At 46.4% G+C, this 18,747-nt stretch overlaps 1 protein-coding gene across 2 annotated transcripts in view; it reads right to left on the bottom strand.

The window, feature by feature from the left end:
* FAM81B (family with sequence similarity 81 member B) overlaps window positions 1-18,118 on the bottom strand; it is an 85,927-nt gene extending 67,809 nt beyond the window's left edge. The window contains exons 1-2 of one of the 2 annotated variants that reach the window (XM_068247668.1): window positions 17,799-18,118; window positions 15,217-15,283 (exon numbers count right to left, since the gene is read on the bottom strand). In XM_068247668.1, coding sequence (XP_068103769.1) covers window positions 15,217-15,260 — 44 coding nt within the window. In that variant the 5' untranslated portion in view covers window positions 15,261-15,283; window positions 17,799-18,118. Of the gene's footprint in view, window positions 1-4,803; window positions 4,854-15,216; window positions 15,284-17,798 lie in introns of those variants that run through there. The other variant, XM_068247675.1, reaches the window with a different exon arrangement.
* Between the last annotated feature and the right edge of the window lie 629 nt (window positions 18,119-18,747).

The raw sequence follows: 18,747 nt of genomic DNA, 5'->3' as shown, positions 1-18,747 counted from the left end.
CCTCTGTACATGCTTATACAAATGTAAAAGCCATTTTTTCTTTTAATTTTTTAAAATCGATTTTCTCAAAAACGCAAGTCCAATTTGGAAAAAAAAGTCCAATTTGAAAAAAAAAATGTTGGGACTTCTTCCCATGGAAACACAGAATCCATGCCGTTCGTATCTGTGCATCGTTTGTAAGTCGGGGACTACCTGTACTTGCACTTTTCCAAGGTTTTTTGACTCTATTCTCCACTAGAGATGGCCCGAACCTCCGATTTTTGATTCGCGAACCGTGAACGCGAACTTTTGCAGAAGTTTGGTTCGCGCGAACCTTCGCAATTCACAATAGACTTCAATGGGGAGGCGAAACTTTGAAAACTATAAACACTTATGCTGGCCACAAAATTGATGGAAAAGATGTTTCAAGGGGTCTAACATCTGAGTTTTTGAATTTATGAGTGGGATAGATGCCAAAAGTCCCGCGGAAAAATCTGGATTTCTCCTGTTATGGAGGGCAAGTCTGCCATTCATTCAACTGTGTGAAACTTTCGATGGTACTTTCTCAGTAGCATGGTGACCACGGGTAATGGCTGGGGAATCCTGGTTTCGATTCCAGTCCGGAGTGGGAGCCTAAGAAACGGCTACCGTCACCACACATCCAAGGAAGGCAGCAGGCACGCTGTGGGCAAAGGAGCAGGAACGGCTACCACACATCCAAGGAAGGCAGCAGGCATGGCATGCACGTCCTGAGGTAGTGACCAAAAATAACAATATAGGAGGCCTTTCAAGGCCCTGCTGTATATGAAATGAATCAACTTTAAATCCTTTAATGAGAATCTGTTATGAAGTCTGCCATCCATTCAAGTGAAAGATATGCACTGACTGCCAGGTATAATACAATGTGCAGTCAAAGATGCAGTGAAAGGTATGCAGTGACTGCAAACAGCTGTTTGTGTAGTTACGGCCATGCTGGACTAGTGTGCACCATGATGAGAGTGCAGGTGATGGCGGCTTTCCAGCCCATATGGTCGCCGGACTGAGGTAGCTGAATGACAGAACAGATACTGTCCAGCTGTTCAAATTTGGTCTGTCCACAATGAAGCAACAACCTTATTATCGTGGGTGTGCCCCCCCCCCCCACACACACACACTCATATAGCTGTCGGTCATTGCATTATTGTGATATGCAAGCCCCTTCACCACTGCAAGGTAGTGATCACGAAGGGGAATTGGCACTTGTACATGCCTTTTGTTTTGTTGTTGCAGCTGCAGTGCAGCCAGAAAAATTAGGCAGGCATGTAGACACACCAGAAAAATTAATATAGCGGCCAAATTCAGGAATCCACCTGAAGTCCTGGACCCTGTTGGTGGTGGCAGAGAAGGCAGGCAAGCGGCCTGCAGGCAGAGGTGCTGTGTGGGGAGCGACTTAGTCTTGGGGCAGGAAGTCACACGGCGTGCAGACAGAGATGCTGTGTGTGGGGACTGACTTAGTCTTGGGGCGGGCAGTAGCTCTCCGGGATCCATGCCTCATTCATTTTGATAAAGGTAAGGTACTGAACACTTTTGTGACAGGCGACTTCTCTTCTCAGTGACAATGCCTCCAGCTGCACTGAAGGTCCTTTCTGACAGGACGCTTGAGGCAGGGCAAGACAGAAGTTGGATGGCAAATTGTGACAGCTCTGGCCACAGGTCAAGCGTGCGTACCCAGTAGTCCAAGGGTTCACACACAGACAGGTACCGGACAGGCACAGTGACACTAGGTGCGCTTACATAGGTAGGTGGGTGCACTGAAGTGAACAACAGGTAGGTAAATGCAGTGATGGGTATTATAATGTGCACCTGTCACATACAGACAGGTACCAGACAGGCATGGTGACATTGCGTGCGCTTACGTAGGTTGGTGCACTGAAGGGAACAACAGTTAGGTATATGCAGTGATGGGTATTACAATGTGCACCTGTCACACACACAGACAGGTACCGGACAGACACAGTGACACTGCATGCTCTCACGTAGGTAGGTGGGTGCACTGTGAACAACAGGTAGGTATATGCAGTGATGGGTATTATAATTTGCACCTGTCACACACAGACAGGTACAGGACAGGCACAGTGACACTGCGTGCGCTCACGTAGGTAGGGGGGGTGCACTGAAGTGAACAACAGGTAGGTATATACAGTGATGGGTATTATAATGTGCACCTGTCACACACAGACAAGTACCAGACAGGCATGGTGACATTGTGTGCGCTTACGTAGGTTGGTGCACTGAAGGGAACAACAGTTAGGTATATGCAGTATATGCAGTGATGGGTATTACAATGTGCACCTGTCACACACAGACAGGTACCGGACAGACACAGTGACACTGCATGCTCTCACATAGGTAGGTGGGTGCACTGTGAACAACAGGTAGATATATGCAGTGATGGGTATTACAATGTGCACCTGGCACAGTAGTAATAATTACCATCAAGGGGCCAAAGGCCAGCTGCGACTGACTGACAGGGCTGTATATAATGCAAGTGGGCCACACACACAAAAAAAAATAGATCACAAGAACAAGATTAGCTCTCAAAAGAGCTGTTGAGGGGTGCTTTTTTAGCAACAAGAATTAGCAAGGAGCAAGCTAAGAAGCCTACAAGAGCCTAACTAAGCTTTCCCTAAAGGTCTCTGCACAGCAGCTCTCCCTTCTCTAATTACTCAGGCACAGGAGTGAGTCCAATACCTGACGCTGCCTGCCTTTTATAAGGGGGGGGGGGGGGGGGGGACTCCAGGAGGTAGTGTAGCCTGATTGGCTACAATGTGCCTGCTGACTGCGATGTGGAGGGTCAAAGTTGACCCTTATGATGCACTATGGGGGCGAATCAAACTTCTGGAAAAGTTTGAGGTTCTCCGCGAACGCGAACCACCAAAGTTCGCCGGGAGCCGTTCGCCGGCGAACCATTCGGGCCATCTCTATTCTCCACAATAGATTGGCGTAGAAGATGAGGATACAGGGACTAGAACAAAATGTGTGTATGTAGATAGAGAACTGATTAAGGGAAAGAGTGGTAGTAAACACATCATATTTAAAATGCAAACTCTTAGCAGTGGGGCTCCGAAAGGGTCACTACTAAATCCAATCCTTTTCAGATTATTTAGTAATGATCTAGTAGACAGAATAAAGCGTAATGTTGTCATCTTCACAGATTATACAAAATTATGCATACTGAATAAATAGAACACAGCTGTAAACCATTAGTTTATAACAAACTAGCCGACCCGCGGCGTAGCATACGCCGCATAAGAGGGCAGTAAGGGGGTATTGGGCACAGCCGCGGGGAGGGGGGTTGGACCCCCCCTCAACTGGGTCCCCCATGTGTGCTCTACCTCCAGCTTAAGCTCAGCAGGAAACCGCCCCCTCACCTGGGTCCCCCATGTGCACTCCCCCTGCAGCTTAAGCTCAGCAGGAACCCCCCCCCCTCACCTGGGTCCCCCATGTGTGCTCCCCCTCCTGCTTAAGCACAGTAGCAGCCGCCACTATTAGTAAGAGGCAGCGGGCGGGGATCACTCACCTCTTCCGTGTTCTATCGTGCGTTCCACTGTCGTCACTTCCTGCAATGCCGCACACTGTATTGGTGTAATTTGCCTTTTTAAAACAGAAGGAAATCTGCAATAATTCAGCTATAAGTGAACATTTGTGGTTACCCACAATGCACTGCTGCTAAATATGCAAATTACCCCTTTTCCCCCTTGGTAAGCCAAGCAAGCATCCAGAGCCACTGGTGTATAGCAAGCATATAGCTTTAAATTGTACACAGTCATATCAAACCCACATGTAGACAGCCTGTTTCAGACTTTTGGTCCTCATCAGTACATGGCCGGGATTGATACGGCTGTATGAGCTAGGGCTTGGACCAGTACAACAGAGTAACCAAGTAGCTCAGGGTGACCCAAACTACTAAGAATGTATAGGGGGATAAAAGGGACCAAAAAGCCCTCCTACTAAAAAAAAGCAAAGCTTGGTGTAATTTTCCTTCCTAAAACAGAAGGAAATCTGCAATAATTCAGCTATAAGTGAACATTTGTGGTTACCCACAATGCACTGCTACTAAATATGCAATTAATTCCTTTTCACTCTTAGTAAGCCAAGCAAGCATCCACAACCACTGGTGTACAGCAAGCCTATAGCTTTAAATCTTACACAGCCATATCAAACTCACATGTGACAGCCTGTTTCAGACTTTTGGTCCTCATCTGTAGCTGGCAAGGATTGATATGGCTGTATGAGATAGGACTTGGACCAGTACAACAGAGTAACCAAGCAGCTCAGGGTGCCCCAAACCACTCAGAATGTATATAGGGCAGGGGTGCCCACACTTTTTCGGCTCGCGAGCTACTTTAGAAACCGTCGGGTCCATGAGATCTACCACCCGTCCTGTACAGTGTAACAAACACCCCATCGCCCCCCCCCCCCCCCTTCCCCACCACCACAATCCAGAATTCTTCCCCCCCCCCTCAAAGCCTAACAAATAGCTGCAGAACCTCTCTCTCCCATACAATGTCATGGATCCCTATCCCAGCACAGACAGTCTTATAGTCCCTTCAAACATAGCAAATAGCCTCAGAATTCTTCTGAAGCTATTTGTCCATATTGCTGTACACTTGTCACGAGTGATGGGCCAGTGCTTGTCAGCGAGAGCAGAGCCGATAGTGTGGCTTCCCCCTGTGGCAACAGACACTTCCCCTCCCCTGGCTGGCTGGCTAGCTGTGCGCAGTAAATCTATTACTGTATCTACTGCAGTAATCTATTTCAGTTGTAACCTACTGCATATCTCACCGTGCCTGCTCTCTTCCATTAGCCTAAGCAGCCTCCATATACTTCCTGCTCCCGCCCCCAGTGGTCACAGCCTTGAGGGGAGGAGATGCTGTCTCCCAATTTGCTGCTCTCCGCTTTAGCCGCGCCTCCCCTTCAGCCACGCCTCTCCCTTTCCTCCCCGATGCTAGTAGCAGCACAATCTGACAGCTGCGGCTGTGCAGCCATGGCTGCAGGGCAGTAAAATTTGACGACGCGGCCAAGCGGCCGCGATCTACTAAGCAGGCGGTCGCGATCTACCGGTAGATCGCGATCGACCTATTGGGCAGCCCTGATATAGGGGGATAAAAGGGACCAAAAAGACCTCCTACTAAAAAAAAGCAAAGCTTGGTGTAATTTGCCTTCTTAAAACAGAAGAAAATCTGCAATAATTCAGCTATAAGTGAACATTTGTGATTACCCACAATGCACTGCTACTAAATATGCAAATTATTCCTTTTCACCCTTGGTAAGTCAAGCAAGCCTATAACTTTAAGTTTTACACAGTCATATCAAACCCACATGTGACCACCTATTTCAGACATTTGGTCCTCATCAGTGCATGCCAGGGATTGATAAGGCTGTATGAGATAGGGCTTGGACCAGTACAACACAGTAACCAAGCAGCTCAGGGTGACCCAAACTACTAAGAATGTATAGGAGGATAAAAGAGACCAAAAAGTCCTCCTACTAAAAAAATCAAAGCATGGTGTAATTTTCCTTCTTAACCCTCCTGGCGGTATAAAAAAATCTGCCAGGAGGGAGCGCAGCAGTTTTTTTTCTTTTTTTTTTTCTTCCTATATCATGTAGCGAGCCCAGGGTTCAAAGAACGGGATTTCCTGGAGGGCTTCCCCCGTCGCCATGGCGACGGGGCGGGATGACGTCACTGACGTCGGGACGTCATTGGGAGTCCCGGGCCACCCCTCGGCGCTGCCTGGCACTGATTGGCCAGGCAGCGCACGGGGTCTGGGGGGGGGGGCGTGCGGCGCGACTGATAGCGGCGATCGTGAGCGGGGCGGCGGCGATCAGTGTGCTGGCGCAGCTAGCAAAGTGCTAGCTGCGTTCAGCAAAAAAAAAAATTAAACAAATCGGCCCAGCAGGGCCTGAGCGGCACCCTCCGGCGGCTTACACCGCCAAGGAGGTTAAAACAGAAGCAAATCTGCAATAATTCAGCAATAAGTGAACATTTGTGGTTACCCACAATGCACTACTACTGAATATGCAAATTATCCTTCTTTGCCCTTGGTTTGATATGACACTACTTCTTCTTCTTGCTTGGACCAGCCCCTTCTTCTTGCTTGGACCGGCCCTGGGGGCAGGGCTCTACTTCTTCTTGCTTGAAGGTTGAGGCACTTACTCTATTATATATATAGATTAAGGGTCCATCTTCAATGCCAAGCAGCAGCAGCTACAGCACAAAAAAAATATGGATGGATAAAACAGCAAATACAGTTACAAGATGCTAGTATATTACTACCTCTGTATAAATCAATTGTGAGGCATCTATCTAAAGTATAGGATACAGTTTTGGGCACGACACTATAGAAAGGACAACTTCGTTCTAGAACAGTTACAAAGACAAGCAACTACATTAATCAGAGGGATGGAAGGTCTCGCTTACCTAAAACGGTTGGACACACTGGCCTTATTTCTTTTGGAAAAATGGTTAAGAGGTGACCTGATTACCATGTATAAATACTGTAACATCAGAGGGCAATAAAAAAGCTTGGTAAGGGAGCTTTTGGTCCCTAAGCTTGAACAGGGGACATGATCTGCGTATGGAGGAAAAAAGTTTTTACTATCCATTTAGGAAGGGGTTCTTTACAGTAAGAGTAGTTCAAATTAGGCATATTTTACCACAGAAAGTCCTTCACGACTTAGTGCCTCCACTGTAGCATGTACAGGGGGCATGTATAAGAAGACCTGTGATGAACTAACAAAGAGATCCTTTACGCCATTGCCACATTACTACGGCTGTGCACAGGATTTCTGTTAATTCACCTAGAACACAAAAAGTATATCCAGAATGAGGTCTTACATCTCAGTTTAGGGATTCTTGCTATTTTCAACTGTTATAGGTTGTTGGTAGTTGGTTGTTGCAGTGTTTGCAACGGGTATTTACTAGGATTGATCAACCAGATGCAAATATTCCCGAGTTCATTCATAATTATGTACATTTTGTGTACAAATATATGCAACTTTAAATGGACCAATCAAGTCACACCAAGGTTTAAATTGATTGACCCATTTTTAAGCTACATAAGGCTCCCTGCACACTGCAAATCCGTTTTCCGATTCCGATTCCGTTTCCGATTCCGATTCCGTTTCCGATTTTCCTTGAATACATTCAACAGAAAAACGGATCAAAAAACGCAGCATGCAGTTAAGATTAAAAATCTGAATCGGAATCGGATGTAAAAACAGATTAAAAAGCGGAATCGGAATCTGAAATGCATGCAGTGTGCAAGAGGCCTAAATGTGCATACAAATTTACATAATCCTAAAATCTCATCGATTATCCCCAGAGTTTACATGGCAAGGGAAGAGCAGGATCACTGCTACCAGGATACCATCTCAATGGAAGGTCTCTGTACTGCGACCGGCAGCATGCTAATGTGAGTTTTATTACATTTGAGTTAATTCCATCAATCTCTTATTGTGCAGAATGAGGCAAGGGGAGAGGATGATGGCTTAATCCCACATAACTACTAGAAGCTAGACAGCTCATGGCTGGTGGACAAGCAGTGGTGTAGCTATTGAGCTGTTGGCCCCAGTGCAAGTTTTACAAGCACACTATACACTGACATGGTGCACCAACAACCACAGTATTAGAGGTGCAAGGAGGGGATGGGGAACAGCTTGTTAATGATTACTACTATTCAAAGCATCTATAGAGCGATTATTACCAGCACAGGACAAATAAAGAGCAAATACTGCAGTTGAGTGTGGGCCCCTCTGGCCCAAGGGCCCTGGTGTGGTTGCCCCTAGTGCTATGCCACTGTGGACAAGGGATGACCAGAAGGGTAGAAGGCAGAAGACACATTTGGCCATGGATCCTCCAGACTGGCAATGCACTGTACCTGTGGTTGGGACATTAGACTGTGAGCTCCTTGGAGGGACAGCTATTGGCATAAATTATAAAGTGTTCCCTGCAATGTGCTGCAGAAATATCAGTGCACTATAGCTGCATAACAATAACACCAGAGCAAAGAAAACTGGGCGAAATGTGAAGATTTCACACAAAACATTCTGTTTTCAGTTTAATTGGAATACGAGCCTAGAATACAGAAGCCTTGTCTTCTGGCATTCAGCATCCCAATGATTCTATTGAGCTGTGCTGCAGACTATATTAGAATATTGTTGGTGATGCTGAGTCTATGACTCTATGTAAATGGGTCCCAAAAGAGTATAGAAGATGGACCAAGACTTGCAAACCAGACCATTAAGTGACACAGTAAAGCATATATTGGCTTGTGTACTATGTAGTGTTTTGCCTGAAGTCATTTTCAAATCTTTATAGAATAAACGTATAGATACATTTCACCAATGAATGCAAAAAGCTCCCCTAACACTTTATAACATGACATCGGATACGTCTGTAACCCAGACTGTGGTATTTGTATCAACAGTTCTGAATAATATTAATTTTCCTACCAAGGACAAAAGTTTTACTCTTTTTTTTTCTACTTTAGTCAGCGTATCAGAGGATGTGCAGAGTTAATTTATATCCTCATTAAGCCACAGTCTGGGTTTGAGTCACTGTGGTGAGTAGCTCATTAAACCATGTTACAACAAGCACAGTAGTCTTGTTGTGTTTGCAGATCTGCAGTCACTATTATCTCAGGGCATTGACACACCACTTTACCAGCTTCGCTCTGCTTTGAGTGCTACATTTACAACTGGATGAAGTAGCCTGCTTTACACCAACTCCAAGCAAGGCCGGATTTATACTTTTTCTGCCCCTAGGCCAAGTATGCTGTGGCTCCCCTTTCTTGTGCAATAGCGCCCCTTCCATTCCAGGTGCAGCCCCTCTTCCATGTGTATCATGCAATTAGTGTAGCCTTCTCTTTCATGAACAGTTCCCTTGGACATCAGCGTCCCTTTTTCATGTGTTGCTCCCTATTTTCAGCCTCCTCTTTCCTATGTAGCAACTCCTTATGTTCAGGTGCCCCCTTTGGGCTGCTGCCACCTAAGGTCCTTTGTGGCCATACAAGGAATCCTGCCCTGTCTCCAAGTATGCTGGTCTAATACTTGATTATAAGGTGTCTCTATCCTACATGTGAATTAGCACAAAATAATAGATTTTTAAGTGTCCATGATCGAAAGATATCTGCTCAGATATCAAATAGGAGGTTGGAATATGGGGGTGTTCAAAACTTTAGCAGTGAGTGCAGAAATCAAATCACACAAGATGATGATTTGTCAAGAATTGGATCGGGTCACTGGAAACCATGTACTGCGATTTACATGCACCCACCATCAGGAAACCACAAGCAATTAAAGTGGACCTGGACTCCTTAAACAAAATAAACGGGATACAGATGGGGACATCAAACTTGGAGAAGGACTTAGGAATACTTATCACCAACAAGTTAAATAATCGTATTCAATGCCAAGCCGCTGCAGCTAAAGCTAATACAATTTTGGGATGCATTAAAAGGGAAATAAAAACTCAAGATGCTAGCATAATATTGCTCCTGTTTAACTCTCTAGTAAGGCCACATCTGGAATATAGAATTCAGTTCTGGGCACCACATTACAGGAAAGATATTGCCGTTTTACAGCAGGTGCAGAGACGAGCAACAAAATTGATACGAGGGATGGAAGGTCTTACTTACCAAGAAAGGTTAGACAAACTGGGTTTATTTAGTCTAGAGAAAAGAAGCCTTAGAGGGGATCTAATTAACATGCATAACTACATTAGAGGGCAATACAAAAGTTAAGCGGATGAGCTTTTTGTCCCTATGCCTTCACAAAGGACTAGAGGACATTATCTGCGAATGGAGGAAAAAACATTTAAGCCATTTATTTAGGAAAGGGTTCTTTACAGTAAGAGTGATTAAGATGTGGAATGCATTGCCACAGGAAGTAGTTATGGCAAATTCTATATCTGCATTTAAAGGGGCTTAGATGCTTTCCTTGATTTGAAAGAAATCCATGGCTATAATTACTAGGTAATGCCCAGTGGTGTTGATCCAGGGATTTTATCTGATTGCCATCTGGAGTCGGGAAGATATTTTTTCCCTATTGGGACTAATTGGACTATGCCTTGTAAGGGTTTTTCGCATTCCTCTGGATCAACAGGGATATGTGAGGGAGCCGGCTGGTGTTGTACTTCGTTTTTTGGTTGAACTCAATTGACGTATGTCTTTTTTCAACCCAAATAACTTTGTAACTCCTGCATAGGACAGAAGAAAACATATAGCAATGCACCCTGTATTTATTTAGAGAGTTTAGCCTTTATAATGCCCCCTCATCTGTGACTAATGACAACTGTAATTGAATCTCTCGGCTGTGTCAGTTGGCTGCCTGGCAGCTAATATGTAAACACAGGATGTTAACTCTATGGGCCTGATTCACAAAGCGGTGCAAACTTTTTCGTGGACTTTTGCGAGCGCAAAGTGCCGCGATTCGCGCAATCGCGGACTTTTGCATGCGCAATTCGCGAATCGCGGCGAATTGCGCGCGCAAAAGTCCGCGATCGAGCGAATCGCGGCACTTTGCGCGCGCAAAAGTCAGCGAAAAAGTTTGCACCGCTTTGTGAATCAGGCCCTATGTCTGCTTCCATGAAAGCAGGAAGTAGACACTGCAGATCTATTGCAGGATTTGTATCGGTTGTAGCAAAGAATGTTTTTCTTAAAAGGTGTGTAATGGATAGCGGAGATGCCGCCGCAGAGACAAGTGGCATGGCGGCTATCTCCGCGTATCAGCCGGCGGCTTCGGCCGCGCAGTTACATGCTGGGGCTCTGCCTGGTCCTTCTATTGCACATAGATTGAGGGCTACGCGCACGCGTGCCAGGCGACAGGACCTTTATGAGAGTAGAAGGGGAGTCAGCTGATCTGCCAGGTCAGCTGACTCCAAACGCTACCTCGGATTGGCTGAGTGACTGGGGCGGAGCTGCCAGTGGCGTAGCTAAGGAGCTGTGGGCCCCGATGCAAGTTTTACAATGGGGCCCCCCAAGCACTCTATAAATAGCAATTGATACGATGCACCAAAACCTGCCAATGGCAATAACAGTGTCAGAGGTGTAAGAAGGGGATGGGGGACAGTTTGTTAATAATAACCACTATTCAAAGTATCTATACAAGTGATTATTATGAGCACAGGACGAATAGAGAGCTAATACTGTAGTTGAGGGGGGGCCCTTCGGGGCCCCTCTGGCCCAAGGGCCCCGATGCGGTCGCTACCTCTGCACCCCCTATTGCTACGCCCCTGGGAGCTGCTATGTATATATAGTGGTAGTCTGTCAGTTGCTCCGTGTCTGCTGTTGCGAATGCTAACGTGTAAGCGCTCAGACCTTAGTCAGATCCCAAAGTGTGCTAGAACCAGCTGGAGCTGGGAATCCACACTTAGCCAGATTCTGTTGATAGCTTAAAGTACTAGTTACATTCAGTGGCGTACCTAGGGCATTTGACACCCGGTGCTGGGTATTTAAAGACACCCCCCCCCCCAAAAAAAAGTGGGTGTGGCTATAACCTGCGGCACGCGAAGCGCACTGCGTGCTATGGGAAAATGGCGCCCGAAGCCCTGCACTGCATACTCAAAGGGCCTGATTCACAAAGCGGTGCAAAGTGTTTGCACGCCAGTGAAAAGCCCTTTATCACGCCTAAACTCAGTTTAGGCATGATAAGAAGAAACTCGCGCAAATTTTTATTTTTAATTAATGCCTATGGGACTTTGCGCGCGCGCGCATTTGCGCGCGGGACTTTGCGCGCGATAATCAGCACAAAGCGGTGCTAACTCAGCGGTGCAAAGGTTATCATGCCTAAAGTCTTTTGGGCGTGATAACTGAGTTATCACCGCTTTGTGAATCAGGCTGTAAGTCTCCAGAGCAGGGCTTCAGACGCCATTTTACTGTAGCCCTGCTCTGCCGCAGCTGTGGGCTGCTGCTGTCCGTGAACTGACACGGCGTCTATTAGACGCCGAAAGTCAGTTCACGCTGGGGGGTGCTTGGAGAAGGGCGCTGCCATTGCCCCAGTATAGCTAGTATAGTTGCCCCCAATATAGCTAGTATAGTTGCCCTTAGTGTAGGTAATATAGTTGCCCCAGTATAGCTAGTATAGTTGCCCCCAGTATAGCTAGTACAGTTGCCCACAGTATAGCTAGTATAGTTGCCCCCAATGAAGTTAGTATAGTTGCCCCAGTATAGTTAGTATAGTTGCCCCAGTATAGCTAGTATGGTCGCCTCCAGCCAGTATAGCTAGTATAGTTGTCCCCAGACAGTATAGCTAGTATAGTTGCCCCCAGCCAGTACAGTTAGTATAGTTGCCCCCAGCCAGTATAGCTAGTATAGTTGCCCCCAGCCAGGATAGCTGCCCCCAGTATAGCTAGTATAGTTGCCCCAGCCAGTATAGCTAGTATAGTTGCCCCCAGTATAGCTAGTATAGTTGCCCCCAGTATAGCTAGTATAGTTGCCCCCAGTATAGCTAGTATAGTTGTCCACAGTATAGCTAGTATAGTTGCCCCCAGTATGGCTAGTATAGTTGCTCCCAGTATGGCTAGTATAGTTGCCCCCAGTAAGCTAGTATAGTTGCCCCCAGTAAGCTAGTATAGTTGCCCCCAGTGTAGGTGCCCCAGGAGTGGGAAGCAGGGCTAGATGGAGGGGCTGTGGAGGGGTCCCTCACCTGGGACCCCTCCTTCTGTTTCTCTCCCCCCTCCAGAATAGCGGCGACAAGTGCGGGGCGGCCGGAGGCGTACAGAGAATTACTACTCACCTAATCTCCGCGATCCAAGCGTCATGACGTTACAGGTCTCCGCCTCCAATGCTGCCCACTGTGCTTCCGCTAATCAGGAAGCACAGTGGGCGGCATTAAAGACGGAGACCTGTAATGTCATGACGCTGCACTCCACGCTTGGAACGCGGAAACCAGGTGAGTAATTGTCCATATGTCTCTGGCCGCCCCGCACTTGTCGCCGCTAATTTTTGGAGGGGGAGAGAGAGGCAGAAGGAGAGGTCCCAGGTGAGGGAGGGGGGGATATTTCCCCCCTCCCCACCGCTGCCTCCACAGCCCCTCCTTCTAGCCCTGCTTCCCCCTCCTGCTGTGCTGCTGTAGGGGATCGTGGCGACACCCCCCTGGGTGTCTGACACCCGGTGCGCCACGCCCCCCTGCGCTCTATGGTAGGGACGCCACTGGTTACATTGTATTATCTCTTATGACCTTCTGCTTCCGTTGACTATTCTCCTGTTTACTGACTCTGTACCTCTGCCCATCTGATTCATGTTGCCGACTCTGCCTGAACCTCACACTGAATCAGTCTTCTGTCTTTGTACCTTATCTGTCCGTACGTTGCCTACTCTGCTTGTCTGACCTTCCCTTCCTCACCAGTGGGCTTAGCCACTGGCGAGGGATCTGTGGCTTTTCACCTGCACCTCAGGTGAAGCTCAACTGCAGTACTATCTGTAACACCTGCTCCTCAGGTGTCCATTGGCTGCAGTGTAGTCTTAATCACCTGCTCCTCAGGTGATCATCGTTCGCAGCACAGTCTGTAACACCTGCTCCTCAGGTGTTCATTAGCTGCAGTACAGCCCTAATCACCTGCTCCTCAGGTGACTATCCTTTGCAGCACTGTCTGAAACACCTGCTCCTCAGGTGTTCACTGGCTGCAGTATAGTCTTAATCACCTGCTCCTCAGGTGATCATTCTCTGTAGCACAGTTGGTGGTACCTGCTCCACAGGTGTCCACTGACTGCAGTACAGCCTGAATCGCCTGCTCCTCAGGTGATCATTGGCTGCAGTATTGTCTGAATCACCCGCTCCTCGGGAGATTTCCTCTTCCTCATTACTGTTGCACCAAACACTATTTCACATTGGTAGCCCTGTGTCTGGCTATACTAGCATTATTGGTGATTCTGCAGATCACCACATAATCAGGTATAGCATCTGTATTATTGGTGATACTGCAGATCACCAATAATCAGAAAATCTGTTTAGCTGACACCAATCGTTACAAGGTGTTTATAAATACATTACATATGTCTTAGCCATAATAGCTGTGAGGCTATGACACACTTTCTGTTTTTTGTTTTCCACATCTAAAGTATTTATATTGCCTGTATAGCACTTTTGAGTACTCTAGCACTTCATTATAGTACCCCTGGTTTATTAAAAGTTACATTTTAAGATATCTCTGTGGAAAGGGTATACAATTGTGAATTTATTACTGAATCAGTAGTGTTTTTCTACATCTGCAGCAGAGCAAGATCTTCTCTCTGAATATGCAAGCATGGGGGGTTGGGGAGACTGGAAGGAAAGGTTTCGGTGAGAGGGAGTTGAAGTATTTTTAGGTTCAATGCATGGACTGCCTTTTTTTATTTATTTTTTTTGCTCTACATTTTTTTTTGAAGGGAGAAAGACGTAACATCTTCCCCCAAGCCCCCCAGGCAATCACACACTCTATGCTACCAACCTCCATGCCATTCTCTATGTGATGCCACCCTCCATACAGCTGTTAGGAAGAAGAGGAGGCCCAGTGTAGCGCTGGAGCAATATACTGGTCTGATGTGCTTACTCTGCAGAAGAGGGAGGAGGAGCTCGAGACCATTAGGACTCATTCACACCACTACACAACGCATACACAAGCGCAGTTTCATGCATGCATTCTCAATGCATGGTGGAGCGTTATAGCTTAGATGTCAGTGGCTACAACACAATAGAACCCGTTGCAATAAAATGTTCCCGGACATGTTACATCGCAATGCACGGGAACGCACAGCTGTACTGTGAACAGTAACATGAAAATCTATGGACTTTCTTGTTACCATGCAGATCACTCACTGTGTGCAGAGTGTCAGAACTTACAGCGCAGCACATGTGAATGAGTCTAATGTCTCTGGAGTGTCATTTCAATTTTGCGGGGAATTTATAGTAACTTGCGGAACCACAGGCTGCAATAGTGAACCTGTACAGTAATGCTGTTATGAGTGATTTGGTGCAAGAGACTTATTTTATGTGCCACGCATGGAGGCATGAGCGTGCATGGGGCATGCACAAGCGGGAGGCGTGCATGCGCAGGGCCGCAACCCCAATCCTGCAGATGCACAGATAATAAACAAGCCTAATGCCTAGTTATTACATCTACTTGAAAGAAAGCAGTGATTGCAGAGTGAATCTTCTTTTCTGACAGCAAGAGATTTTTGGTTACTTTACTATGCTAACTATGTAATTATGTTATACAACCTGTCAAGGTATGGGACCATCTGCACTGTATTTTCTCTTGACATCTTTCTTCTTTCTTCACTTGTGCCTAAAGAGGAGAATGTGATAATACATTATTTGTTCTTTTTAAGAAATGCGAACACTGTCACCATGAGGGTGTGTGTGTAAATGTATTCTTGATTTCTTAATTGATTACTTACTTTTTATCATATATATACAGCCTTCAAAAAACAATAAGAGAAACAAAGTTCTATCCATAAATCACTACGCAGAGAATTGAATGTGTGCATTAAACACCAAGTGAACACCTGACATAACTGGCTAAGCAAATTTGGCCTAATTGGCTATTCATGAGGCAATGCTCATGCAAATATGCATTCGCTTTCCAATGCCAACATATGCAGGGTCAAAAACCAATGCCGAAAAGCGGTCGCCCTGCAGGAATTAGTTCATGCTACAATAGCACTATCCAGGAGCGCCACGGGGAGGCTTCCCAATGCCCCCATACAACCATGGGGGCCGCGGGGTCCCAGGCGCTCTCACTGCCTGGGAACCACAGCGGCACCCCGGAGGGGCAGATGCGGCGCTCCCGGGCAGTGGTTGCTTTGTGGGGGTGTTTGCGCTGCCCCTCATTTCCTGGGGGTATAAGGAGGCCTACACGCGGCGCCCCTGTTGCGTGGGCCAACTCCTGCAGGAATGTCAGGAAGGTAGCCTTAGATCCTGCACAATCTGGTAAGCGATTGCAGCTTGCAACGCTTTGCCATTTTAATTAGATGAGAGTCAGTTTAAATTTGAATGAGTCATTAGACTTGAGGTAGCCAGTATATAAGTCAGGTGAAACTGGTCAGAAGCACACACCTTTCACTCTCCTTGGATTACATTGTAATGTGTTCTTTTTCTTGGGGGTGTTGTGTGTGGGGGGTGCGGGTGGGTCCCCCGACAGTAGTGTTACACCGGGGTATTTGTCTGCGCTCCCCCCCTCGCCCCATTGTCGGTGTGTTCGCTTCCAGGATGCGCATATGCACTACAGATAAGCAAAATACGCAAGAGTAGGGCATCTATCCTTTGGGGGAGCAGCATGGATGGTTCTCCCTGGGCGTAGGCCGTGTCTGGGGAGTACACCGTTCATGTATTCTTGCTCCCCCCCTTTTTGGGGGGCAGTTGCGGCGCTCCCGGGCAGTGGTTGCTTTGTGGGGGTGCTTGCGCTGCCCCTCATTTCCTGGGTGTACAAGGAGGCCTACACGCGGCGACCCTGTTGAGATGCAAGAATTTGCGTGGGCCAACTCCTGCAGGAATGTCAGGAAGGTAGCCTTAGATCCTGCACAATCTGGTAAGCGATTGCAGCTTGCAACGCTTTGCCATTTTAATTAGACGAGAGTCAGTTTAAATTTGAATGAGTCATTAGACTTGAGGTAGCCAGTATATAAGTCAGGTGAAACTGGTCAGAAGCACACACCTTTCACTCTCCTTGGATTACAAAGTTCTATCCATATACAGTATATGAGCTATAAATAATGTATTGCTATGAAGAATTTTCTTTAAGCGGACATACACCACACTCAAATTAAAAACCTATTAAAAACATCTAAAAAAACACACACATAAATGTATGATACAAAAAAATAAACGAACAAGGCAAGGTTAATTATGGTGTACACAAATCCTTCATCTTTTAGGGTCCGTTCTCACTTGAGCGGGAATCGCACGATTCCCGCTCAAGGCAAACCGTTAGCGGTTTTTCAAAACCGTTAGTACATGTAACACTGTGGCAGTGTTCTCATTGCCATTTGCGGTTTTAGGTGTGAACAGAGCCTTAAAGGACTTACGAGGCCAAAACCCGCCAAAAAGTGAAGTACCTGCATCATGTTTAAATGCATGGAGGATGCCATCCGCGCCCTCTGTGCAGTTCCGCCGGGTCCCCGCAGTGCAATCGCCCCCCATGCCGCTCCCGACCCCACAGCCAGGTCGGGCTCTCCTGCCTCTGCTAATATGGCCGCCGGAGCTGGCCGCGAGTGCGGCTGCGCAGCTCTAGCCCCCCCCCCCCCCCCCCCGATCCACGCACAGGAGACAGCTTTACTGACTTGCGTCAAGGAGTGATTTAAACAAACCGCTCTGGAAAACCTCTTACAAAAACGCTTAGCAAAAACCCCCAGTGCACAGAAATCGCTGGGAATCGAACATAAAAAAACCATGTCAAAAAGCACCAAATGCAAACAGCCACGCAATGGGAACGAGGCCTTAAATCAATCGTGAAGTAAATTAAAACATTAAAAAAAACAGATACCTGTGGTGAGGAAAGACTCTGGGTCCTATAGAGCCTTACTGTTCTTCTCAGGGTCCCACATTCCAAAAACATACAGATAAGTTAATCGGTTTCCCCCTAAATTGGCCCTAGACTACAATATATACACTGCATGATACATACATAGACATATGACTATGATATGGATTAGATTGTGAGCCCCTCTGAGGGACAGCTAAGTGACAAGACTATGTACTCTGTACAGCGATGCAGAAGATGTCGGCTCTAAATAATAATAATATAAATACTAAATAATAACAGTTAGAGCACAAGTAACATTAAGAAAGAAAGTTTGACTTACTTTTCCTGCTTGTTTCCTCCTTGAGGGCTGTGGCCAGTCATAGTGTGAGCGGAGCAGTGTACAGAGCCGCCTCACCTGTACACCTGATATCCTAGAAACAAGAGTAGCCAAACATGCTCTGTGTACGCACTCACTTGTCTAATCGCATTCCCAACCAGCCAGCCCTCAGAATTCTTATCTCTTCTGTCCGAGTGCCATCGACAGCTTCCCCTATTCCATGTGTATTTCTTTTTTAAAACTGATTTGAAAATGTTAAAATATTCAGGCTAATGGTTATGCTCAGTGTCATACTGTGAATACTTCTACATGTCAGTCACAGGCTCCCCTCACCCCTCCCAGCACCACTTTCTACTTCCCTCTCTGAATAGGAGGCAGCTTTTGTTTATAGCTGTTACCAGGCTACAGGAATGCTTAACTTATTTAGTTGTTCACACAATAGCAAGCTATTCTACTTAATTATGTACTCTGCCTTTAAAGAGGAACTTTAACCAAGGATTGAACTTCATTCCAATCAGTAGCCGATATTCCCTTTCCCACAAGAAATCTTTAACTTTTCTCAGATTGATCATCAGGGGTGTCTGTGTGGCTGATTTTGTGAAAACCCCTCCCACAGTGTGATGTCATGACCATGGTCCCAACAGTTTGCTGTCTGTGAACCTCATTGCATTGTGGGAAATAACATTTTTTTTTTCTAACTGCCAAGCAAACAATATCTCCCTCTGTGCATAGAACTCTCAGTAACAAACATTCCGTACAGAGCACCTGACAGGAGTAAAGATGTCACCACCAGTGATACATTTCGGAATGTAAATCAGGGAGAGGAAAAAAGGTTACAATGGACAAACGCTGACTAAATAATCTATAAATTATTATTGTAAATAATAAGCAATTTTATTTATTATGATATTTCCCGACAGTAACAATATTATACAGTAACTCAGTGTAACTT

The sequence above is a fragment of the Hyperolius riggenbachi genome, chromosome 1 (genome assembly GCF_040937935.1).
Source record: "Hyperolius riggenbachi isolate aHypRig1 chromosome 1, aHypRig1.pri, whole genome shotgun sequence".
NCBI classification, from domain to species: domain Eukaryota; kingdom Metazoa; phylum Chordata; class Amphibia; order Anura; family Hyperoliidae; genus Hyperolius; species Hyperolius riggenbachi.
Note: the sequence above shows the minus strand (reverse complement) of the source record. Positions and strands in the feature narration are given on the sequence as shown.